Here is a 23,804-nt window from a genome sequence, read left to right as displayed (position 1 = left end):
AGAATGATGACAAACTGATCATGTGCCTGTCTCACTTTGTTTACCTAAATGTCAGCCAGCCAGGACAGCTGGGTTCATTTACCCTCGGACCTGAGCCAGTGAGGTTGTTCCAAAACATCTGGGGACCGTAAAGCCAACATGACCAGGTGAGTGTCACTGAGCATTTCTTTGCGTGAAATAACATTTGGAACTACTGGCAACACACCTAATTTTGCCCAGTGGGCGTTGTGTGTTTGTCCTGTTCTCCCTCCTGCGTGTGTCGCTGAGTGTGGAACTGTCAGGGCTGTATGGAAGCTTCACCTCCCCCAACTTCCCCCAGCCATACCCTGACAACCAGCGCACAGCGTGGAACATCAGCGTCCCAGACGGTCACAGGGTCAAAGTCTACTTCACCCACTTCAGCGTGGAACCCTCCCACCGGTGTGAATACGACTACATCCAGGTACATGCTGGAGAAAAACCACTTTCACTGTCTGCACAGGAGTCTGTACTCAAAGGCCTCTGACCCTGTCACACCAGGTTTTGGTGGAGGGGAAAGAAACCTTGCGGTTCTGTGGTGAGGAGGAGAAGAACTACGAAAGCGCTCCGAGGAACACCGTCATCCTGTCAGCCGGAAACCTCATGTCAGTGGTCTTTAGGAGCGACTACTCTAACGAGGGCCGATTCACCGGCTTCCGAGCGTTTTACGCTGCAGAAGGTGATGCACGATAGTGACATCTGAGGCCAGAGGGCAGATATAGTTTTGTTGGCTGTAATTACACCAAGAATAATGGGCTTTACAGATAATGATACCAGGATTAGATAGTATACTGTGAACTTTGTGATTAACGTTTTAATTAATTTATACTACTATGATACTCTAGCAGCATACACATGTAAAATAATGACACAACAATAGCACACAGCTCCAATAAAGTGCAAAATAAGTTATTAGAAGAAGGAACTTCATTCATTTTCAACTATCATACTGTAATAATGCATTACCTTTAACACAGTTTCGCTAATTTGACAACTTCTTCTCCTTCCTCCTGGTTTTCCTTGTGATTGCATTCTTACATAAAAAAAACACGTGACTCACCTCAATAGCCATGACAAATACTCTCTTTTATCTTCCCGTACTTTTAGTATTCTGCAGTTGATATCAACCAAGAAGTGAAAAAGTGAAAATAAGCTTTTAGAGCCACTAATACTTTTCCAATTGAAACTCCTGTTTTAATTGAATGTAACAGTCTCACCTCATCAGCAGCTGCAGCAGCTTTATTAAATTGTTCTTTCATCATCTGGTCGTTGGATAGTTTAGGACAATTTATGACACATTTTTATGAGAGACCAGATTTACTAGATTTGAAAGATGGTGACCTCCTCTACCCGGAGAGTTCCAAACCTCAAATCATAATTACTGGGAGAGATAATTCACCCTTTCCCTGTGTAGAGTACGTTAATGAATGAAAATAAGTCCTTATTTATGGTGCAGTGTTTGTCTCTTTAACCTCTCGACCTCACAGATATCAATGAATGTCTGTCCAAGATTGAAGAGGAGAAAGCTTGTGACCATTTGTGCCATAATTACATCGGTGGGTATTACTGCACCTGCAGGCAGGGATACCTTCTACACGACAACAAAAGAACCTGCACAGGTAAGAGCCGTGCAGGCCTGAGCTCAATCAGAGTCCGACACTTTGTCGTGAGGCTGAAGTGTCACTGTATATTGATCAGTGTAAATGGGGTTCCTCACGACCCCACAGCAGATGTCGATGCCCATTAGTGTGCATTGACCTGTTTGAGGCCTCGGCTACAACATATTTCAATTCCAGAATATTTGTTGACGCGGAACTGTATTAATGACACAGCTCGCACATTTGTAAACGTGGTGTGAAGGTGTTGATAAGAACAAGTAGCTGCTAATTTCAGACTCTGCAGGACGGCATGGATGGAAATGACATCCCACTGCTTTGTGGTGAACTACGGCTCACAGAGTCCTGCAGTGGGCTTTTATTCAGGCGCTGGCTTTCCTGTGCTGACTCATCTCAGAGTGAAAAGGCAAACTGATGCACAGAGTAGTTGATCTCTGCCAGCTGGTGCAAAGCAAGGTTAATTACTGTCGATTCCCGAGGGAGAAGCGACTTCAAAATGGTGTTAAAAATTGATACCTGTGTGTGGCGCTAATAGCGTGCCGACACCAGGTAATCTATCACAATTACCAGCTGATGTGCTTTAAATTATTATTCTTTGCCGCAGGAACAAGGGTGACAAAACAAATCATGCAATGAATGGGCAAAAACAAAAATGATTATCTGCCTCGAGTTTGTACTAATTATATGAATTACAGCAACTCAGCCTCTTTGCGATGCTCGTTTGTTTCTGTCTGCGACGGCATCTGCGCACACTCGCCGGGGCAGTAATGCAAACCTAAATGAATTAATGGTGCCAGGAAATATCTCAATTCTCATAAAAAAAAGTGTTTTCATCTAATCAAGCAAACGTTTTCATACTCTGAGGCACTTGCAAGTAGAACCCTCATTCATCAGTTTAACAAATGAACGTGCAGGAGTTGCAAGGATGTGAACACTGAGAACACAAATGGTTGGTTTTAAAAGTTACGTTACGTTTAAAAGGGGTTTTAATGAGGCTCCTCCTCACAGTGCCATGCCACAGCCAGGTGTTGACCTCACCATCGGGGGTCCTGACCAGTCCCGGCTACCCGGACCCTTACCCTCCCATGATTCAATGTGACCACACCATCCGCCTGCCAGAGGGCTACAGGATAATCCTGGACTTCCTGGAACCCTTTGACGTAGAGGGACACCCAGATGTCCCCTGTCCGTATGATATGTTGAAGGTTGGTCATGTGACTTTAGGACCTAACAAACACACCCACACACGCACGAGGTGATGATTAGCAATGTATTCCTACTCATGCTTGCGGAGGCAGTCTGTCGTTGACTTGTCCTCCTCGGGTGATATACCGCGCGGCCATTCGTTTTGCTGCATATTTAGGTTTTGGCCGGACATCAGTCAGGCAAACATTTAATGACTCAACATGCCCCGTCTCTTCTTTGTCATTCCTCTTCTTCAGATTGCGACAGCTGGACAGGAGTACGGACCTTTCTGTGGATCAACCGCACCAGCCCGCATTGACACAGGAAGTTACCAAGTGCATGTTGGGTTCAGATCCGATACTGGTGGCAAAAACAAGGGGTGGAAGATCAAGTACACGAGCAGGCTGAATGCCTGACTTTAACTTACGACTGAAGGCTTACACACGTTAAACACAACCTGAACATTTATGGTTACTTCACACAACCATAATTTAGGTGATGAAGTTTGGATATTGTGTTCAGGCTAGCAGACGTATTATCTTAAAGGAGATATATTTGCTCATATTTCAGTTCAAAATTCTTATTTGTTCATATTTAAAAAAGGTTTACATACTCGTTTTTTTTTTTTTGCCTCTGTTTGAAATGCTTTGTTTTGTGGATGGTCACACATACATGAAAACAAGCGAAAGATAATCACATGTTCAGAAAAGTTGATCTCTGTGGATTTGCTTCACCCCAGGAAGCGAATGTTTTATTCCCCCCCCCCCCTCGCTACCACAGAATAAGTGCATGTGACCGTGCACTTAAGCTCCTGTCTATCCTTAAGGCTCGTGTGGGAAATGTCTGTCTCTTGCCGCGTGCGTCTCTTGCAACGGGGCGTGTCGGACTAGCCACTTGATGTAGGTACATTATGCTCACAAGCACAATCCTTTGCAATTCGGCTAAATACACAAGATAAAAATATATAACACACTAGAGGAAAGAGAAAAACTGAATAAAGAATAATATACTGTATCTCCTTTTAATGCTTCTTTAATATCACATCGTGAACTAGGCACAACAAAGACCTGCCAAATTTCAAGCTATTTCATTGCGTGTATTCAATTTATATAATTTTGATCAACAATCATTTTTAACCCCTTTTATGTTGTTGTTTTTTTTTGTGCTTATTTTTAAATTTTTCTACTGCAAATAAACCAAGGCTATGAACAAACGTTTGTTTTTACTTAAAATGATTCCACTAAATACCGTAGCTGAGTGTAAACAATTCTCCTGCTGTATTCTCACTTGAGACGGGGGCCCATTTTAACACCCTGGCAGAAACAATAAATTAACTCCTTTTAAAATATACTGGAGGTCCGTGAGTCTCGTCTGAGGAGCTGGTCGTTTAACCTTCATACATTATGCAGCTTGTTCTCAGCAACCCCAGCTCTGCACCTCTATCAAAACACTCATTACAGGCTTCTTTAGTCCCATGAAATTGCCTCTCATTGGACACTTTTGCATTGACTGACTAACATTTCCTCCATCTGCGGCCCACAAGTGGTGCAAAGGAGCGTGCCTGATGTGAGGAGGAATCACTTGTGTTGATTTACTTTCACTGTTCCCGTTATTCTAGTGTCAGATTTTTCCCTTCGTGTTTCTTGGAATAACAGCAGGTGGAGTTCCTGTGATTTCTTTGTATTTTTTTTTTTAAACCGTCACCATATTAACATTGAATGAGCTGTTATGCTGCTACACACTGAGTAAGGCAGAGTAGTGACCCATAAAGTGCATCACCTTGGCATTTGCAACCCCTGACAGAATCGTAAGCTCCTCGGTGGACATGCATCTTCTGAGAGATATCTGACCACATTGGCATAAAGTTCATTTCCAGCACGAAAGGCCCAGACATGTCCTCAGGGCAACTGGGTGCTTACAGATCAAACCTGCAGTTTTTTTACCTGGGTACTGCTAACTGACAATCATGTCCACCAAGACAGTGTCACACATGACCGCACAATCGACTGATCTGGTACCACACACACTCACAGTTCAGCCTAGTTGGAGCCAATTCCACAGGAATTACGCACACCATGAAACCCATTAGCCATCTGTTGGAAAATATGTAGCAGCAGCATGCAGCCAACAGGGTTACAGCTAGTAAACACATCATATTTGTAGACAACCCGGTATCTCATGCATGAACTTACTGTATCTGAGGAAAGATGTATTAAGGAGGTTTACTATGTCAGAATTGTTTTTTTCTTGTCGCCTCCAACATTGAGGTAATGTTTCTGCCTCTGTCTGCCGGTTTGTTGCTTGATTCATTTTTTTATCAGCCGGATTACACAAAAAGTTAGAAGGATGGGACATGAGTAAAAAAAAGAACCCAAATTTGGGACAAAATTCTGACACAGGTAGAGATCCAAGAAATCTTTAAAGACATTTTCCCAGATTTCCCCAACAAAAATTCAGGGATGTTGATGAAATAAATCTGGCATATTTAGGGAACTGATATGAGTGTGTGCAATTTGGTGCAGATACAAATAAAAAATCCAGATATTTTGGATTTTGACTTCGTGGACACACCGAAAACAGTTTATAGAAAAAGCCAATTCTCTCCCTGGCTCATTTGCTGTTGTAGGTTCCTAAAGAGGCAGCAATATTAAAATAAGACTGTTTCATAACTAGTTAAAAAGCTCCTTGTAGGAGCTTTAAAGCTTCTAAGGGTACGATTTCTGGCATTAGTGAGCATTAATAATAACCTTTCAGAAGAATGTAATTCAAGCATCTGAGACCAAACTAGACTCCGGCACTTCCTCTAGGCTCTGTTAATATGGCCCATGATGGGAGACCTTGACCAGAGCAGTTCACTAACCCTATTGGTTGTTCTCCTAAGCAGGTCATGCATGCTCATCTCTTTGGTGAAAAGCCTGCCCTGAATCAATGGCTACCACTATGGGTGCCATTCTAGTTGTTAATGGTTCTGATCCTTTACTATCGAGCATTTGGGGTATTTAACCAGAGCTTATAGCTTTGTGGCCAAAATCAATGTTGTGCATCACAGCTCAGCTTTTGAGTAAATCCTCAGCGCACAATGCTGTGCACTTAAACACTGCTAATTTACAAACTTGAAAATAAACACACATTTGAAAAGACAAGACGAGTTTATTTAGAAAATCCTCCAACCACCATTCAACATGTGTATCAAAGGTACCTTATACTGTACAATCATATACAAGTTCCCATTCTAACACCTGCCGTACGCGTTTCAATTAAATACTACATGTGAATGTGCTGGAGAACTGACACGGGGAAGTTCTTAGAAGCTTTAAGTAGTGTGACCACCATCATTTGTGTTCTATGTCCGAGAGACAGATGAAGAGATGACAGGCACGACAAAGGCCCTCTTCTCCATGACCTATGAATCACGCGGACCTGCACACATCGAACACACCGATGCATATCACGTAGCCACTGGACTGATACATAGCTTCCTAATAGTATTTAATTGATGGTGTTAAAGAGTGCTCATCCAGAAATCCAGGTTCTCAATAATTCAAAGATGAAGCTTTGTCATTCAAAATGTCAGCCATAATGGACTCGGTGAGGCTTGCATTTGTGTGTCATACATCTCGTCTTGTGTCACACGTTAATGGTGGAATGATGAATTAGCCTGTGTGATCCATTCAAATAGATGTATTTATTGACGCAGAGTTTTTATATAATTATGTCTACTCGATTTTAGGATTTGCATATATATCATGAAAATGTTTCACTCTTAGAAGGATCAAGGTCACGGGTTCTATCTGCACTCCATGCTCTAACGTAGTGCAAGTTACTTTGGCATTGTGTTTTGTGTGTGTTCCCACCACACTACTGTATTTCTACTATTCAATATTCCACATACTGAATTTACTTATAGTTACAGGTCAGTAAATTATGATATTTCACACCTATTGGAAGAGTCCCACTGATTTTCTTGGCTAATAATGATCCGATATGAAACTTTCACAGACTTATTGGTATCCACGTTTGTTTGCGGATATACACAGATGTGAAAACTTTAATCTTACAGAATAAATTAAGTGGATTTATGTTTGCGTTTTCTGAAAAGAAAAGAAAAAAATTTATCAACTTCTTGACATTGTGTGTCTCTTTGTAAACTTTATAAGTGATTGTAATAAAAGTAAACTTTTGATACAGAGCTCTAGTGGGGTCCTAACATGTCTCTTTTTGCAGGAGCCACTGGGAAGGGAGTGTTATACGGTACAGGATCAGCCTGGTTAGCAGCTGATTGAAATAAGAGCACACTGCTACTTTCAACGTCACAAAAGATCCTCTGAATTCAAAATGTAAATGTCCATTCGGCGATGGCACTTTTGAATTATTTCAAAAACACAATAAAATCTGTTTTGTTGCTCATTATGAACTGGATTTCAACAGGGTTTCTCTGGCTAGCTGAAAGTCTATTTCTTTCTTATATTCAACATAAAAGTGTGCATAAAAAAATAAGCAGTCTATCATATCTGTCTTAATTAGCAATTCAAATGAGGAGAAAACTGTAAACAATAATAGTGGGAAACAATAACAGTTTTTATAAAAACTTAGAAGCAACACCATGCTACTTTTATTACCTTAAAATAGCAACTACCAAACTGATAGTCCACTGAATTGGGAGAATGATATCTTTTATATGCCCAGTCCCCAATAAAAAAAATCACTTACATGCTCGGAGAACAGAAGTGATATGTGAACTTGTTATCTGAATAGGTGCTGTCAGGTTAATTTTAATATCTTACATGAACAGAGCCAGGCTGCTGAAACGGCCTGATCCTTTCAGCTCCATATTGAACAGATTTTTTTTTTTTTACATAAATATGTTTATATTCATATATGTTTATTTTTACAGCCTGGCACAAATTAAGGAGCCAATAGAAAGCTACTAGTGGTTAAAACCTCTTGCGGCAAAAGCGCTTAGGTGGTTTTACAAAATGATGCAAACATCAACATTATTAGCATTCATAGATTCCAGCATTATGTATATTATCAGTACCACGGGACAAATCCCATTCTGCTGACCCTGAGGCAGGTAGTGTGAATTCTTATCAGTCTCTGCTCAGGTGAAGTTGGCCTAGTCCCTGCTTCTGGCTGCTGTTTGTTTGCCCTCCGCGTTCTTCCCACCGGCCTGCCGGCTGCTGTCCAGCTGTGTGCTGCTCCTGACGGACTGCACGGCCTGGACCTGCTGAAGACGTGTGGCCAGCTCGGCCTTGCAGGCCTGCAGCAGATCTGCCGTCCTGGATGAGTCCCAGCCCAGCACCTGCTGCATAGCTTCAACCCCTCTGCTTGCTACCATCTGAGGACACATGGAGGAGCCTTCATTTCCAACGTGAACATGTGAGATTTTATACAAATTGATGGTTTCTGGATACACATGTACAAACAAATGCAATCCAATCAGACAGCCTTGTAATGAATACTATCCTAATCCTATTCTCTGTGGAGAATATGATGTTCAGCTTCTGTTGACAATGTGTCAGATAGATTTTGATTTGAGGTTTAGGTAGTTGTGTTGATATATTGGACTAAATGATAGTGAGAGTAGTTTCTACTTGAATTTTTTTACACTACGCATGAATGTAATTGTGAAAACATCGGGCTCGGGTCAGGTTACAGGACACATATAGTAGATTGTCTGTCGGGTTCTGGTCGGGTAGTGTCTCTCAGGCTTAGCTAAATTAAATACCCTCTGGATTACATAAGAGAATTATGTCACTATAGTTATATGTGGATGTGTCGTGTCAGTTTTACATAATTGCCTAATCATTTCTACAGCTGCTACTCGAATAGGTATTTTGCAGAATAAGCCCTGAAGGAATGATACAGGACGTTGTTGCTGGATGTACATGTTGGATTCTCAGGTCTGATTAAAGCCACTGTAAATCCTTCACCTTTTTAAGAAACACTGGATCTGCATTTGCAGTTACACACAATACATTAATAAAAGTCTAATTTGGGTTATTTTCTATCTGCAGAGATGTTGAGGCAGATTGGACGATCAGACTACCTGCAGGTCTTCAGTGGAGAGCCTGGTCTCTGGGCTGGTTTTGCCTTTCAAGACCATCAGAGTCCTGGACATGAATCCAGATGCGGAATCCACTTCCATTCCGTCTGGCATATCCACCTGTGCAGCCCCTGACATATCAAACAAGTTTTCTCTTAGGATAATTTGTTGTATAAAGAGTTCACAGTTACCACTTGGGGAAAAAACAAGCAGAGACAATGGTTCCATCTAGTGCCCAAAATGCACAAGCACATCTTTTCCCTTATAGGTTATGATAAATACTGTAAGCCAGCTGAGGGAAAAGACTAACTGCTGATTTATCAGTAAGTGTTGGTAGTGCTTCTATTTTTTACAGCTTCAAAATCATTGCTGGTTATGCATATCATGAAGATGCAATGCACGACTCTGTACAGAGTTTCAAATATGAAACAACGAATCGCTGAGACAGGTGGCAAGGCAAGGAGAGAGAAAGAAGAGAAAAATAAAGAGGAAGAGCGAGAGAGGGAGGTTCAACCAGCTATCATCAACCTAGGTCGATTCTTATTACCTGCAGTTTTTTTCTAGTTGATTCCACAGCTTGTAACTTTTTTAATCAAAAGAATTCAGGAAGTCTTCCTGTTTGATTCAGTTTGTCGTGACAATATGCTCTGCCACTTAGCACATACAAAAACTAAAATGTAGATTAACTTGTATCTATTTGAATATTGACCAATTGAATACAAATAGTTTTCTTAGTTACTAAATCAAATACATGTATAGATGTTTATAAAGAGTTCTTTTCACATCTCAAGACTCCTCAGGATTTCTTAGCGCGTCAGTCTAACATGCTGGTTAAGGCTTTGTCCCGATCCTTTATCACAAGAACGAGCACTTTCTGGGTCATTAACTTCCTGTGGGAGCGATACAATCATAGACTTGTATCGATTGCTTTGTTGGATGTTGTACTCATGCTTATTGATTATATTGAGGGAAGATTAATGAGCACCTCTGGCATGTTAAGATTCGTAGACGTATTTATTTTACGGCAAACACGTATGAAATGGCTTTTATATGATTATCATAAACTAATTGGATTAGATACACAGATAAAAGAAAGATAAAATCACAGAAACAGAACTATTCTATTTAACGGAAAGATTGACTTCTCAGAGGTTGCTGTGATAGGTTTGCCGAGCCAAACATTTAAAGGTGATCAAATCCCTTAATATAACTGTTGGTTTTCCATCAGAACTCGTTGGGACAGAATATTTCTTTGAGATACTAAATAAAGCTTCTGAGGTTTATTTGATCGAACTGAAAAACATACACTGAAATAACTTTCTAACTTATTTCATGTGTCAAAGAAGCCACAGTATAAACAATGAAACCTCTTTAGTGTGTAGGCGAGAATGAAATGTCCCAGATCTTTATTTGGTACAAACATTTTTAAATTGGAAAAACCACATAATGACAAAGCCATACCTCCCTGGCTGGGCTGACTCGGCTCTTCCTGCTGCTTGTCCTCTTTGTCCGCAGCTTTGAGGTAGAGCTGGAGCAACTCCTTGGACTGTCTCTCCGCCTCCCTTCTGTCCAAAACCCTCTGCAGTGTCTCCTTCAGGTCCACAGCCTTCTTCTCTTGGAAGCCCAGAGCAGAAGCTAGCTCAGGGCATGGGGCATCTACTAATGTCTGGAACAGCAGGAGACACAAAATAATACTTGTAATGGACAGCTGTTTTTTTCTATAGTGTTGACTAAAGAAAAGTTTATAGAATATTCCCAAACTAATCCTCTAACAGGAAAAACAATAAGGGCGTTTTCAAACCTAAAAGTTTAGATATGGCCTGAACCGAGGTTCATGTCTTTGTTACATTGTTTGTACTTGAGCTGGTTAGATTTGGTTTCACATTGTTATTCAGGGAGTGAACTAAAGACTTCTGTGTGACGTATGTACGACCGCTTTTCATCGCTTATGTGGGCTGCTCTATACTTGATATTAAGTGTCTTTGAGTTTCTTGATAGGCGCTTTATAAAAAAAGTTATTATAGATTGGTTTGTCTTACGTTGGCATATTGTCAATTTGTCTGTCTCAACTTCTTGCAGTTGGTCCCAAAGTCTGTACCATCCCAAAAAAGTGTTTTCACAGAGTAAACAAATTCAACCATGGTTTTCTGGTAGTACCATTTCCGTATTGTTTCCTTCCCAGTGCATGCTGGGATAGTCATGACAGCAGCTGCTGTTTGAAAAACAGAAGAATAATGTTGGTACCTGTAAGTCGTCCTCAGACATCAGGATGATGCTGGCCAGGTCCTGCTTCAGCTGCTGAGCCAGGCCCCACCAGGGGGCTACAAGGCCGAGGGCATCCACAGCATCATTCTCCAGAATCACAGACTCCCTGGCCATCCAGGCCGTGCCACCATCCACTACAATGAGAGGTAAACTGAGCACCTAAACAAACAAGGCTGAGCATTTCACTGTTAAAATGTTAAGAGTCACTTCGGACAGTAGCCAGATCTCTGACAGAAGTAAACCTGCTTACTCTTGCGAACTGGAGACCATGATTCTTTTTCATGCAACAGCATGAACTTTGTGTTTGGGGGTAAACACAAGAAGTAGGACTGATCCTCTACTATCGTCCCATCATCCTCTAGGACCACTGTGACCTGGTCACTGGGATGCCCGAGGAACTCCGACCCTGCAGTAAGAAAAAGAGATGAGAGACTGTACAGGTCTAATGTGTCAATATGCTTAATTATGAGAACCTCTTTGACACATTGACATCTTTGGCCATGTTGCCATGTTTCAGCCAAAATAAGTAGGACAACCAGTCCAAAGCTTGAATATCTAAGGCAGTCAACAAACATACCAGCTGATCATCAGCTGACTCTAGCAAATACCGATGATATCTGTACTTTAAACAATAAAGATGTCACCTCCTTTTTCATCACAGCTGCACCTCCCTGTCATTCAGAACACTGCTGTTGCATTCCTTGAGTCCCTCTGCCTCCTTCACCTGAGGCTTGGATTTTAAAATGACGTATTCCTTATGCCAATGATAAATACATAATTTATTTAATGTGTCTGGTGGGTTTGCTTCTCATAGATTTGGTTTTTGGGGTCTGTAATTACCTCCACCAAGGAAATTATATTTTCACCCTTGTCTGTTTGTTTGTAAACAAGATCAGGGGGCAAGTAGAGTTTTTCAACAATTGAACCATTTTCAAAGGGGATAAGTCATGGGTCTCGATGAAAAGAGTTAGGCACATTTTATCCAGACAAAATACATCTACTGTATAGCTATACATCTATAGAAATCGATGACACAAATTTGTAGTCAAAGTCCCAGAAGAGCAACCCTGATGTAATCGAACATACAAGTTGTATCAAATGCTTTGTGATCTTCAAATGACTTTTAATTGTTTCAGTTGGCTTTTCAAACGGTTTCCTATTGTTTGATTTACATTTTGAACTGGTAAAGCACCCTGTAACTGTGTTTTGAAAGATACTACACCTCAAGTTTATTATAATTACTACATGTGTTACTTGCAGCTCGACTGAGCAGCCAGCTTGAGGATTGCAGTGATGCGGACCACGCCTGCTGACTAGCACTGAAGGAATGAGCAGGACACTGAGGCAGCTCTCTGACTTTTCATGTTACTGTCCTGCAAGTTTCAACAGGACCACCGACAGATAACTGAGTTTCACGTGTGCAGCAGAATACCAGCAGAGTTTAACCTGTCAGTGACCAGGATCTACATTAAAACAGTCGTGTTACAGTTTCACACCGGAGCCCAGACAGAATCACAGATAAGTGAGATCCCAGTAAGACACAGATCACATCCACTCGAGGCTGTTTTACTTTGACGTCCCATGTTTCTGTGTCTTGTAGAGTTGCGGTTAAATTAGAAACTGTACATCTCCGCTGTCATTCAGACACGTTTACAAGTCGAACCCAATCGGCAGCTCACCTCTTATCTTCAGCTCCGTCAGGGAGGGAACAACCAGCCCGTAGGACTTCTGTCGAGTGAAGTTACACACCTTACACGGCCGTATGTCCGCCATTCTGGCCTTTATGTTCCCTAAATCACGTCTATTCTCCCTCTTTAGATGCTCACTGGGATAACCAAACAGACTCCTGTCTTCGAACCAACGCGGAACTGCCGCGGTGACGCTAAGGACGCTGGGATATGTAGTTTTGTACAACGCTCAAATCAGAGAGGCAAAACTAGGACAACAGAGCTGTAAATCTTCAGTGGGATAAAACATAACATAATATATGTTATATTGTATTATAATATAATATTTTTAAAAGAATTGTAACAAGTAGGTAATTGAAACAGTACACGTATGTGTTGCATGTAAAGTGTGTACTCGATGTATTTATAAGATGTGACTTTATAATTTTTTTTTATAAAATATCAATATGAACTTGGACTGCAAAGCAGCACTGAGCGGGCCCAAGCACATGCATTTGAAGCGTTGCATGCGTTTTGGTCACACCGTGTCTTGTTCTGATGACACTCTTCTCAAATTGAAGTGGATCTGATGTAAGCCCTGGTACAAATACCATCATCTCCGAGTTACTGTCCCCAACACACAGTCAGGACTTTGAGCTCATCTGAGCAGAGACTGATGTCTGTCCCCAGGGCCGGGACGGACACACACACACACACACACAATAATTTGTCCATCGACTTATTCTACTGAGACCCTCACGGGAATCAGCAGGTTGTTTAGCCTAGTTGGGAAAGTGATTGTTCTTCAACAAGAAGGTAGCTGGTTCTATCCCCACTTTGGCACCATCATCATACTGGCAATTTACTAAACACTTAAAATTGTCTGGATTTTAATTACGTATTAATTGCAAAATATCTTATACTGTCTAAATTTAAATTAATTAAATATAAAAACAGATTTTTTTTTTTTTAAATTAAATTAATAATAATTAAAAAAAAATGCGCTTGCAATTCCTGCGCAATGGGCTTCTGCGCAATGGGCTTTTGCGCAGGATGTGCGCAATGGGCTTCTGCGCAGGATTTGCGTGTGCAACTTCTTTTTTTTATTAAATTAAATTAAATTAAATTAAATTAAATTTAATTCGGTCAATGTGAAAGTGTTCAAGGGGCACCTTTGAGCCATTTTACCGCGCCCATTGAAAATTCCTCCAGAATAAATCAATTTTCACCACTTTGTATAAATTCTTATATATTATATATACGCATTTCTCCGCGCTGGTTCAGGGGTAAATGATGATGGTCTTCACAGGTAACTGACCCACGCAATCTGTCATCACTTTTTTGTAAAAGACATTAGATCATCAATGGGGTTTTTAAAGTGCTGTATAAGTAAAGTTGTCTCTCTCCATATTCTTATTTTGTTTATTTTGTGTTACCAGCTCATTTGAAGTTGTCTGTTTGTGTCCTGTGTGCACTAATGGACACTGAACTGTGTTTAGTTTGGTGCAGGGCAGTTAACTAAGGTGGTTAGTGAGAAAGTAAACAGAGACACCAGTGGTAAATATAATATATATATACTGGTGCAGGGTAGTTAACTGTGGTGGTTAGGGAGAAAGTAAACAGAGACACCAGTGGTGAATATAATATATATATACTGGTGCAGGGTAGTTAACTGTGGTGGTTAGTGAGAAAGTAAACAGAGACACCAGTGGTAAATATAATATATATATACTGGTGCAGGGTAGTTAACTGTGGTGGTTAGGGAGAAAGTAAACAGAGACACCAGTGGTGAATATAAACCGTTGCTGTCCTCCAAGGAAAAGCAATCGAGCGCGGCTCACCACAGCGAGGAGATAGGAAGATGGCATCCACCGAGCAACCTGATCCACCAACACAGGTCCACATTCACACAACTAAAAGACATCCACCCGTTTGTGTCCACGCATGACAGTGACCTCCTGCGACGTGTTTACCTTTCGCTTCTCTTTGATTGCCTTCATTTCCCTTAGTTACTTTTATAACGCCCCATTTAGCTAGCTTTGGTTAGCATGCTTGCTAGCTAGCACGCTAGCTAGCCGCCGCCGCAGTGCTCCAAAAAGTTTCTCCTCAGACATGTTTGTGCAGTCAGGGACACACGAAGGGCTGAGCTGACGTCGTCGTGTTTCTGCCACATGTTGCCATATGTTGTCGTGAACAGCTCACCCAGCCTGCTAGCACTTTACTTGGACTTAATGCTCGTCCTTCCCCCTGACTATGTAGCCTCGTCTCTGTCATATAGTGCTGTTAATGATACGATGGTGGAAAGGTCAGTTAGCCCGGACAAGCCTGGTGGGGTTTGCACCCCCCTCCGCGTCTCGTCCGGACACTGTTATCGGTTTAAAACGCTGACAGGCGTCGATCATTCAGAGGAAACTAATGATAAACAAAGTTTCGACCCATGCACAACTCGTCTGGGGCAGCTCAGAAACCAGCTGCTGCATTTACAATGTATATGTTCACACCACATGTTGTGCAAAGTCCTCAAGGTCAATGCAGAAGTGGGACTTCATGTTGACTAAATGACGAGCTTGTGCAGGGACATGTCTCCTAAAGTATCTCGTCCCCTTTGTGCACATGCATCCACTTTATGTGTCACTATTTCTTTTATTGCTCAGGATTATATGATGCAGAAGAAGGGCGCACAGATGTAATGCAAATAGACGATTTTACTGGTTCCTTTCCATTTATGTTTACAACTAGATTTTATGTGCATTCAGCTCATTATGAAGGAGCAGTCAAGTGATAGGTGTTCCTCCTGCTAGCTGCTCAGGCTAGAGGTGGTTTGAGACCATCAATTATATGTTGTGCGAGATGTTCACGATTTTATAACGAGTTAGTTTTAAGTTATATTTTTCCTCAGCAGCATTAATTAGTGAGAAACAGAGTGATGGATTTCATGTATTTATTCAATCCGCTCCCTCACTGATACCCACTGTGCTCCAGTAGATGGCACTCTAATACAACTTGGTGTGTTTATCTTCTCAGGATGGCCTTCCACCTGGAGACAGTGGACCAGCTCCCCCCAGAGAAGCACTGGTAAGAATTAAGTATTTAATATAAATTACTTCATTGTTGCAACATTCATAAAATAATTTAGAAACCGTATTTTATGTAAATGTGTGTTTGCAGGATGGATCAAATTTGACTATAATTTTTATTGTCAGTAAATAGGCTCCATGCTGTTATTTTCAGCCGTGTGCTATTAATTCACCACAGTATGTAAGTTCTATGTCTGTTTTTACTGATTTGTGTTGTGCTCTCATTGTGTTCTCACCTGTGAAATCAGCCTCTTTGGTATTTGGAAAACATGCACTTGTGGAAATTGATGACACAGTGAAGGAACATTGTGCTCGTCTCTTTTCTGATCTGGTGACTTAAAGACATTTGTTTTCATCTTTTCATCAACAAACCACTTTTCCTTGGCTAATCAGATGATATTACCCACGTTCCCCAGTGAGATCGAGTATTAAAGGCGTCCAATTAGCAGCCAGTCATTTAGCACCACACTGATGTCCCCAAGCCCATAATGAGACTGTACTTTATGTTCCTCGGCTTTGGAGAGTAAAAAACATGCAGAAAGCTCTGTTTTATCAACGACTGTGGTTCCACGGTTGCTTTAATCATGTTTAATAGAAAACTTTCACCACATGGATTTGTTCAACCTTAGTTTAGCCCATTATTTTTCTTCCTCGGTACAATTTAACTCTGGATTTTTGAATAAATCTTCTAATAGTTTGATTGAATATTCCTTTTGTCCTCAGTAAACAGTATTTAAGAAATATGGCAGTGAAAAAGTTGCACATACTTGTTGATATTTGCAAAGCTGTTAGCATTTAATCGGAATCTCTGGACTTTGTAAGAATAAGAACGTCCGTTGTTTTTCTATAATGTGTAATGAGCAGTGTTTATAGGACAAGTGATGACAATGATTATAACCGAGAGTGTCTTATTGCAAAGTGGGCTGGAATACATCACAGCACTTTCCTTGTATGGACGCAGCATCCAGGTTAGAGCAGTGCTGTATTGTTCAGCCTACATGTCTCAATGTCATTCACCACCATTCACTCTTCATCCTCCCCCCATCATCCCTTCATGCCAAGGCTAATTTAATCCTGGGGTTATTGATTGTGGGAGCATTCTCCCAGGCTTTCTTTCAATTTACTTCAATTTCATCATCCCAGTGCGCTTCAAGACTGCCTACTCAAAAAGGGAAGAAATTCTTGTTATGAGAGTCCTGATTCGAGGCTGGTTGACAAGCCCCCCCTCCCCGCAGACAACCACCACCACCACCACCTCCCTCACTTCCAGCCCCTTTTCTCCTTTCTCTTTTTGATGAGCTGCTCTTTCCCAGTTAAGTGGATTATTACAGTAGGGATAATTCTTGTCACATGGCATTATTTGGATGAGGTGAATAATTGAAATTTGTGTCCGAAAGGATTTTATCTGGTTGAGAGGAAAGGGAGTGCTGGCAGGGTTGGGAGGGCAGAAAGCGAGAGAGAGCGAGAGCATACACGTTTGTATAACATTTATGTGCACATGTGCATGTCTGACAAGCCAGCGTGTCAGGCTGGGGACACCAGTCATGTTAACAGGTTCTGACTCACCTCGCCCAGATCAGCAGGCCCTGGCACACAGCATGGCGTGGGCTCTTCTCTGTGTTGAGAGGGCCCAGCTCAGGGGCCAGTGCCACAGCCTCTGCCACCGTCCAGGCCAGAGGTGCAGGTCTAGACCTGCAGTTGTTGTAGAGATAGAGAGAGGGAGTGTGTGAGTATGTATTCCATGGTTGACTGGTATACCAGTCACTGCCAGCTGCTGCTGTTGCCTCTGGCCGTGTTCTCTGCTCACCCTCACCCCGGCTTGTTTCTTCTCTCTCTCTGTAACCCCCCCTTCCCCCTCTACCTTCCATTTATCTCTGCCAGGGCCATTGCCCCTACCAGTCTCTAGCTGGCGTCTCTCTCGTCTCTGTGTTCTTTCCCTGTAGTGTTACCCTCTGCTCAGCCCTAGTCACCTCCAATCATTCCGCACTTTGCTGTCAATTAATATATTTCCATCATAATTATATGTGAACAAAGTCCCTTTGATCATATGAGAAAACAGATGTAGATCTGCATTATAGATTCTAGTAATTTCTTTAACTTAAAAATGATTTCCTGCTTGACTATCTTTACTGCTCTATTCTAATCATTTAATTTCTCTGAATTTGTAGTTAAAGACATACAGTAGTGCTCAAACTAATTGTTTTTTATTATCGATTAATCTGTTTGTGGATTTTCTGCCTATTTACTGCATTAAACTATATAAAATATCCGATTTTGTTTTTCTTGTCAAACTCTAGGACTGACTCAATAGCTGAAAACCAAATCATATATGTTTGTTGATACCAGATTAACTTGTCACTGAGTGTCCAGATTGTGTCTGATTTTGTTTGTGAATTTCCAGCACATAAGGAGACGAACCGCTGCCATTCTGTGAAATACTTTTATTTGATATTGAATCATATGGCTTTGCAGCTGATATGCAGAAGTATTGACCCCTCACCAATAAGATTATTTTTCTTTTGGATATCCTTGGCAACATTAAGCCTCCTACTGTCCCCATATGTTGTAAAATCACAGGCCTATAAGGGGGGGAAAGAGTTTCTGTGGAGAATCAAGCAGCTGGGTTATGCATGCAGGAGGTGCATCTGTAGCATTTGCATACTTCAGCTTGTGCATGTAGGCATTGTGTAAACTGAGTGTGTGTATGTGTTTAGATTATGAGGGGGGGTCAACCCAGCAAAGGGAGGATGGCAGTGGGAGGGGGAAATGAATTGTATGAAGAACATCCCCAGTCTCACAGCAACTTCAAAAGCTCCCCTTCCCCAGGATATTAAGCGACTGTGATGAAAAATTTAGCAAGCGTTAAATAAGCTGCTTTGAAGTGATCTGTTTTGGCTCCGCAGTCTCAGAATTTCCGTAGCCGCTCTGCTATAGCCGTCATACCACAGAAGGGGAGAGGGGTAAAAGGGAACAGTATGCTAAGTGTAGGAGTTGAGGGGGACCTGGCTGGTTGGCGGAGGACATGCCAGCAGGAATCGGTCCAGCCGGGCGGCATGAAGGCACTGCCGCTGCTACTGTCACCTTTTGTCTCTCTCTGTTGCTCTTTTCTTCTCGCGTCACCTCTCCCTCCCGGATGGCTCTTCTGCTGAGCCCTGCGAGTCGCAGGCAGACAGATGTTGCTCATATGTTGCCTCTAAAAAGGGATTTTTGTCCTTCTTCACTTAGTGGGTGTAACACAAATGTACCACAGTGGTGATACCAGGAAGTCAGAGGTTACTCTCGGGTTTAGTTTTTTTTGTTGTCTTTAATGACTTTCCCCATGGAACTTGTGTTTGTGGAAAGATGTCTTTCAAAATCAAACCTGCCCTCTGTGTGTGTGAGTGTGATTTATTTAAAAGAGCATATACATTTCTAAAATGTTAAAAAGAAAACTCTGAAATACCAGCGATTTGAAGGGTTATTTTTAAGTTTTCACTTACATAAAAGATAAACATATAAAGTAATTGGATTGTATTTGATAATAAATATTTCAATTCACATTAATCACTTTAAAAACCATTACTTAACTTTTTGACTCAAGGTTTCAACACACGCTTCAAATTAATTATTGGGGCAGAATAAGAAATGGGATCCAGTAATGAGGCTGGTAGGGTTACTCCATTCTGTCAAGAAACTAGCCTTCAATTTAGTTAGTCAAGGGAACCTTCTGAGATTTTCCTTTTTTCCTCTTTGCTCATTACTTTAATTGTAATTGTAATCCTTTATTGGAGCTGTCTGCAGTAAAGGAGAGTTATGGTCCGAGTGGGGGCGCGAGCAATAGAGATATTTCATGATTATTGGAGAAGACGGTCACTAGGTGGCAGCCGCTAGTTCGGCCTTGCTGTAATTACTGGGTGGGAAGTGATGGCAAGTGTGTGTATGCATGCAACGGTGTGTTAAGAGACATTTCTCAGACCCGATCACACTCCTTGAAAGAGAAAAGTGAAATAAATCTGATCGCCTTCCATCTCTCAGTCAGTAGATTCTGTATCCTGTCATGTTGACTGTAAACATGCCACATGCTCCACGGACAAACAATACAAAGGCCTATGTGGAAATGATCTTTCTCCATATTCCTGTGATTAGTTCCAAATATCTTAAATTATTTTTAAAACTTTATTTTCAATGTTACTTGAAAACAGTTTCACACAGTGGGAGCCAGTACAGACTGATGTAAGATATCTAGATGGCATTTACAAGTGTAGTGTGTGTGTGTGTGTGTGTGTTACATGCCCACAGATTTACAAGAAAAACATTTGCACAGCAGTTTGTTTCAGTGGTCGTGGTGAGGTTGTCTCGTTTGAAAAGCATAAAAGCTCAATTCTCTGTTTCTCAGTGCAGCATTCATGGTGCATCATACGCTGTTTGTTTCAGTGGTTAATGATACAGGAAGAGCCCTCCATTTTATTGTTGCTGTGTTGCACTTTTTCCCCTCCTCGCTCAACCCGGCAGCCAGCCTCCTTAGAGGACTCTGTATGAAATCTCACTGTCATGTCCAAGGACGAGTGGCGCAGGGTCAGCTAATTGCTTTTATGATTATGATTTCACGTCAGATTTATCGTGCATGCTCGGAGCACATCTTCCACGTCCTGCAGACGTTGCTGGCTTGGATGGGGAAAATGAGTTTACAGCTTCTGGCTGTGACTTCTTGTTTAAGTGCAGGTCACACTTTTTGACTCATTAGAGTTGAACGTGGTTGGGGGGGTGAACCACACACGCTTTTCCTGTAAAAGTCTCTGTTTTCTATGTCGGTAAATGAACTTGTTTTTCTCATATTTGGCCACAGATGAGCGTAGCTTCACTTTGTCTCAAACATGTGCTAAAGTTTGGAGGTCACAAGCGAGGAATGACACAGACAAGGATTTTTGGTTTTTCTGTCGTTTGAACTTTTTACGAGCCATAAATCTCTCATCTTCATTTCTGTTAGCAGATGAAATGATTGCACTTATTCCCCTCATAGTATGCCAGAATTATCAGTCGACTTCTTTTTGATGTTGGTGACTTTTTTCTCTGTGATGGATCCACCCACCCCTTTGAAAAGGATGAGCACAGAATGGTCCAACCCATTTTATACATATTATTTATTTTGTGGTTTCCTCCTCATGTGCAGAGCCGGACCAGATCTGCGCTGCCAATCGGGACAATAGCACTTTTATCTCTGTTTTTGATGAGCGTATTGAAAATCCTTTAATACGTTGTAAAGTTCATGGTAAATGAAGAAGAAGCTGTTGTCGCTGTATGTCAATAATGCACATATTTTATGCAGGGGGTTTCACGTCAGGACCCTTGGCTCTTGATTTGTTGCATCAATTTGACCTCGCTGTGACCTTCCTTGCTGCGATGCTGTGTGACTGGTGACAGATGCAGCCTGGGAATATGGTTTAGATAGTTTTCCAATGCACGAAGGAATGTTGAAGCGAGCGTTGCGCAAAGTTCATTTTGGAGACATGTAAAGTCTGTGATTAAGCTCGATTCAATCAACTTTAATGAATACTTGGGATTTTATTTGTGGGGTTTTCGTCTCAGCAAGCATATTAATGTAAACAGCATGGTAACTGAGCTGTAATTTCCTATTCTCCCGTAACTTAGTGAACTGTCATAATGTGTTTACATAAGAAATGTTAGAAATATGACATTAGTTTAATTACAGTGCAGTCATTTTGCCTCAATATACTTGGGAAAGTGGCCTTATTGAGCCGAGCTTCCTTTATACTCTATTCTGCTTTGTAATTACTTCAGCTTGATTTATCGTCTTTTCTTTGTGTTTATGGTTGTAAACTGCTCGAGTGAGTAACTTGGTCTGAGAGTGGCTTGTCTCCTTGCAGCGAGGCTGGAAATCTCCCGATGAATCTGAGATGTCTCCGCTGTCAAGACTGCTCACATCGCTCTCAGCCTCCAATGTCACTTTCAAGGCATAATTACACAAGTTGTGTTGATTAGTATGAGAAGCAATTACGCTGGCTTTCCGCTGCAAATGGAGAATGTGATGGCTCTTGATTGACAGGAAGCATCCTGGCTTTAATAAGTAAATGACTATGGTAATTCAGGTACTGAGACCCTTTGATTTGTCAGCATCTTTCTAATTTTTGCGATGTCCTCTAATTTTAATGAACATGAATTTGATTGAATCCCCCTTCAATTCCCTCTGTCCCTGCACCCATACGTCTGCCTCTCTTCTCCGGCCAACCGTACGGTTACCCTTTCACTGTTCCTGAACAATCCCGCTGCTGTCGGTGAATTATCTCTCTCTGAATTAGCCCAGTTTGTAGGAAAACGAAAAATAAATATATAAATGAACAACATGCAATTTTGGCTCCCGATTCCAAATGCTGTTTAGCACACCATGCTCTCACAAGTGTGGAAATCAGAGGAAAAATAATTTTTAATTGACACTTTGGGGAACATTTTTTTCCTCTTTTTATCTGGCTTCCCAGTAAGTTATTAGCTGTTAATTTGTCGGCAAGCTCCCCTACAGCGTTAGATATTTGTTCAACTGCTGGGATCCCCTCAGTGCATTTGTAACTACACTTCTGAAAACGCTGCCTTGTCTAATTATGTAATATAATACTGCCTTTTAGGCAAGTTTATTTTAATTGAATAATATTAGTTCTTGCTAAGGGTAAGCTATTGCAACCGTAATACTTGTAACAGCTCTCTATACTCTACAATTCCCAGACATCTACAGTAAAACCAAGCAAAGGCTCTGAGTCTGCAGAACACTCATTTTATAAAAACACAATTCTTATAGATTTAAAGCTTTTACCCTGAGATCAATGTATTTTAGATATTTGAATCCGGGCCAAACGTTTGAGTGATGTTGAAATCTGATTGGCCCTACCCTCTATGTCATATTTCTTTCTTTGTTAACCACAGTTGGCCTAATCAAGTAATTCCCTGTTTGTCTTAGTAACCCCCTATAGAGTCATACATGCATAAATATAATAAAATAATTTGCTCTTGCACTCCATAGCCCAGCTGTAATTTATATGGATTGAATGAGTGCTGCATTGTGGAAAAGCACGAGTGGACCAAATGCTCGTTTGTCACCTCTAATAAATGTTGGAATGTAAATTATGAAGTTATGCTTCAGATGTAAATGCACTTTATTCCAGTCCTTTAATGTAAACAGCCCACTTCAATACATTAAGGGGATGGGGGGGAGGGCGGAGGGGGATTTGATTTGGAATTTTGACTCTTTTCATAATCAATAATAAACACAAAGGAGCCTGGATGGGGAGTGTTATAACATATCTGAAGTTGGGTTCATAAATTATTGCATGAAAGCAGGCTTGTACACCAAAAATGTAAATACATTAATGTTATTAATAATGTAGTGACTAATAGTTCTATCAAGACGGTAATAGCAGTTTAATGGAATATGACAGCAAGAATGTATTACACTTCTAACATTAAGACGGGACCTCACATGACATTTATCAGGGATTTGTGAAACAATTTTTTTGATTATTTTGTTAAGTTAATTGCTTCTTTTCCCCCCAACGTCTTCTCCGGGAGAGGGGCAAAAAATTGGTAATGGATATTAATTAATAAGTGTCAGTTTTGTGGGTTTGATTAAAAATAATGAAAGCACAATGCTAATGGGATTTCAGAGTTTCTCTGTGTGTGGCGCCCTGAGATTGTGGCTTTATCTTGGTAATCTGAAGAGAGGAGATAGTGGACTACTCCAGGCTAAAATGAAAGTGAAATACAGTAAAGGAGAAATTATCTTAAAACCTGCAAAAATGGAGAACTTAAGTGAGAGTATTGCACGCCAATTAGCCTCACTATACGTGTGATACACGAGTGTGTTGACTGTAACGTTTTCAGTGTGTCTTAATGGAAAGTTGCGATTCATCTACTTCTCTCAGAATGACATTCACACCTGCAGTCC

General features: G+C 41.1%; 3 protein-coding genes across 4 annotated transcripts in view; 2 read left to right on the top strand and 1 right to left on the bottom strand.

Moving 5' to 3' along the window:
- Positions 1-4,032, top strand: masp2 (MBL associated serine protease 2). The gene is made up of 6 exons (XM_053424030.1): positions 1-146; positions 220-442; positions 520-697; positions 1,506-1,637; positions 2,643-2,839; positions 3,077-4,032. The coding sequence occupies exons 1-6, from the start codon at positions 139-141 to the stop codon at positions 3,233-3,235; spliced, it is 897 nt and encodes a 298-aa protein (XP_053280005.1). The 5' UTR covers positions 1-138; the 3' UTR covers positions 3,236-4,032.
- Positions 4,033-5,949: 1,917 nt separating this feature from the next.
- Positions 5,950-13,022, bottom strand: dffa (DNA fragmentation factor, alpha polypeptide). The gene is made up of 6 exons (XM_053424029.1): positions 12,810-13,022; positions 11,381-11,536; positions 11,110-11,264; positions 10,327-10,531; positions 8,869-8,996; positions 5,950-8,157 (listed from the first exon to the last, which is right to left on the bottom strand). Exons 1-6 carry the CDS (start codon positions 12,901-12,903, stop codon positions 7,936-7,938), a joined length of 960 nt encoding a protein of 319 aa, XP_053280004.1. The 5' UTR covers positions 12,904-13,022; the 3' UTR covers positions 5,950-7,935.
- A 1,594-nt stretch (positions 13,023-14,616) lies between these two features.
- The window catches only part of pex14 (peroxisomal biogenesis factor 14), a 43,271-nt gene continuing 34,083 nt past the window's right edge, over positions 14,617-23,804 (top strand). For both annotated transcript variants that reach the window (XM_053424027.1, XM_053424028.1), the window contains exons 1-2: positions 14,617-14,694; positions 15,822-15,872. In XM_053424027.1, the coding sequence (XP_053280002.1) occupies positions 14,659-14,694; positions 15,822-15,872 (87 nt within the window). In that variant the 5' untranslated portion in view covers positions 14,617-14,658. The remainder of the gene's footprint in view (positions 14,695-15,821; positions 15,873-23,804) is intronic.

This window comes from Pleuronectes platessa, chromosome 6 (genome assembly GCF_947347685.1).
Source record: "Pleuronectes platessa chromosome 6, fPlePla1.1, whole genome shotgun sequence".
In the NCBI taxonomy this organism is placed as follows: Eukaryota; Metazoa; Chordata; class Actinopteri; order Pleuronectiformes; family Pleuronectidae; genus Pleuronectes; species Pleuronectes platessa.
This window is presented reverse-complemented; position numbering and strand designations above follow the sequence as displayed.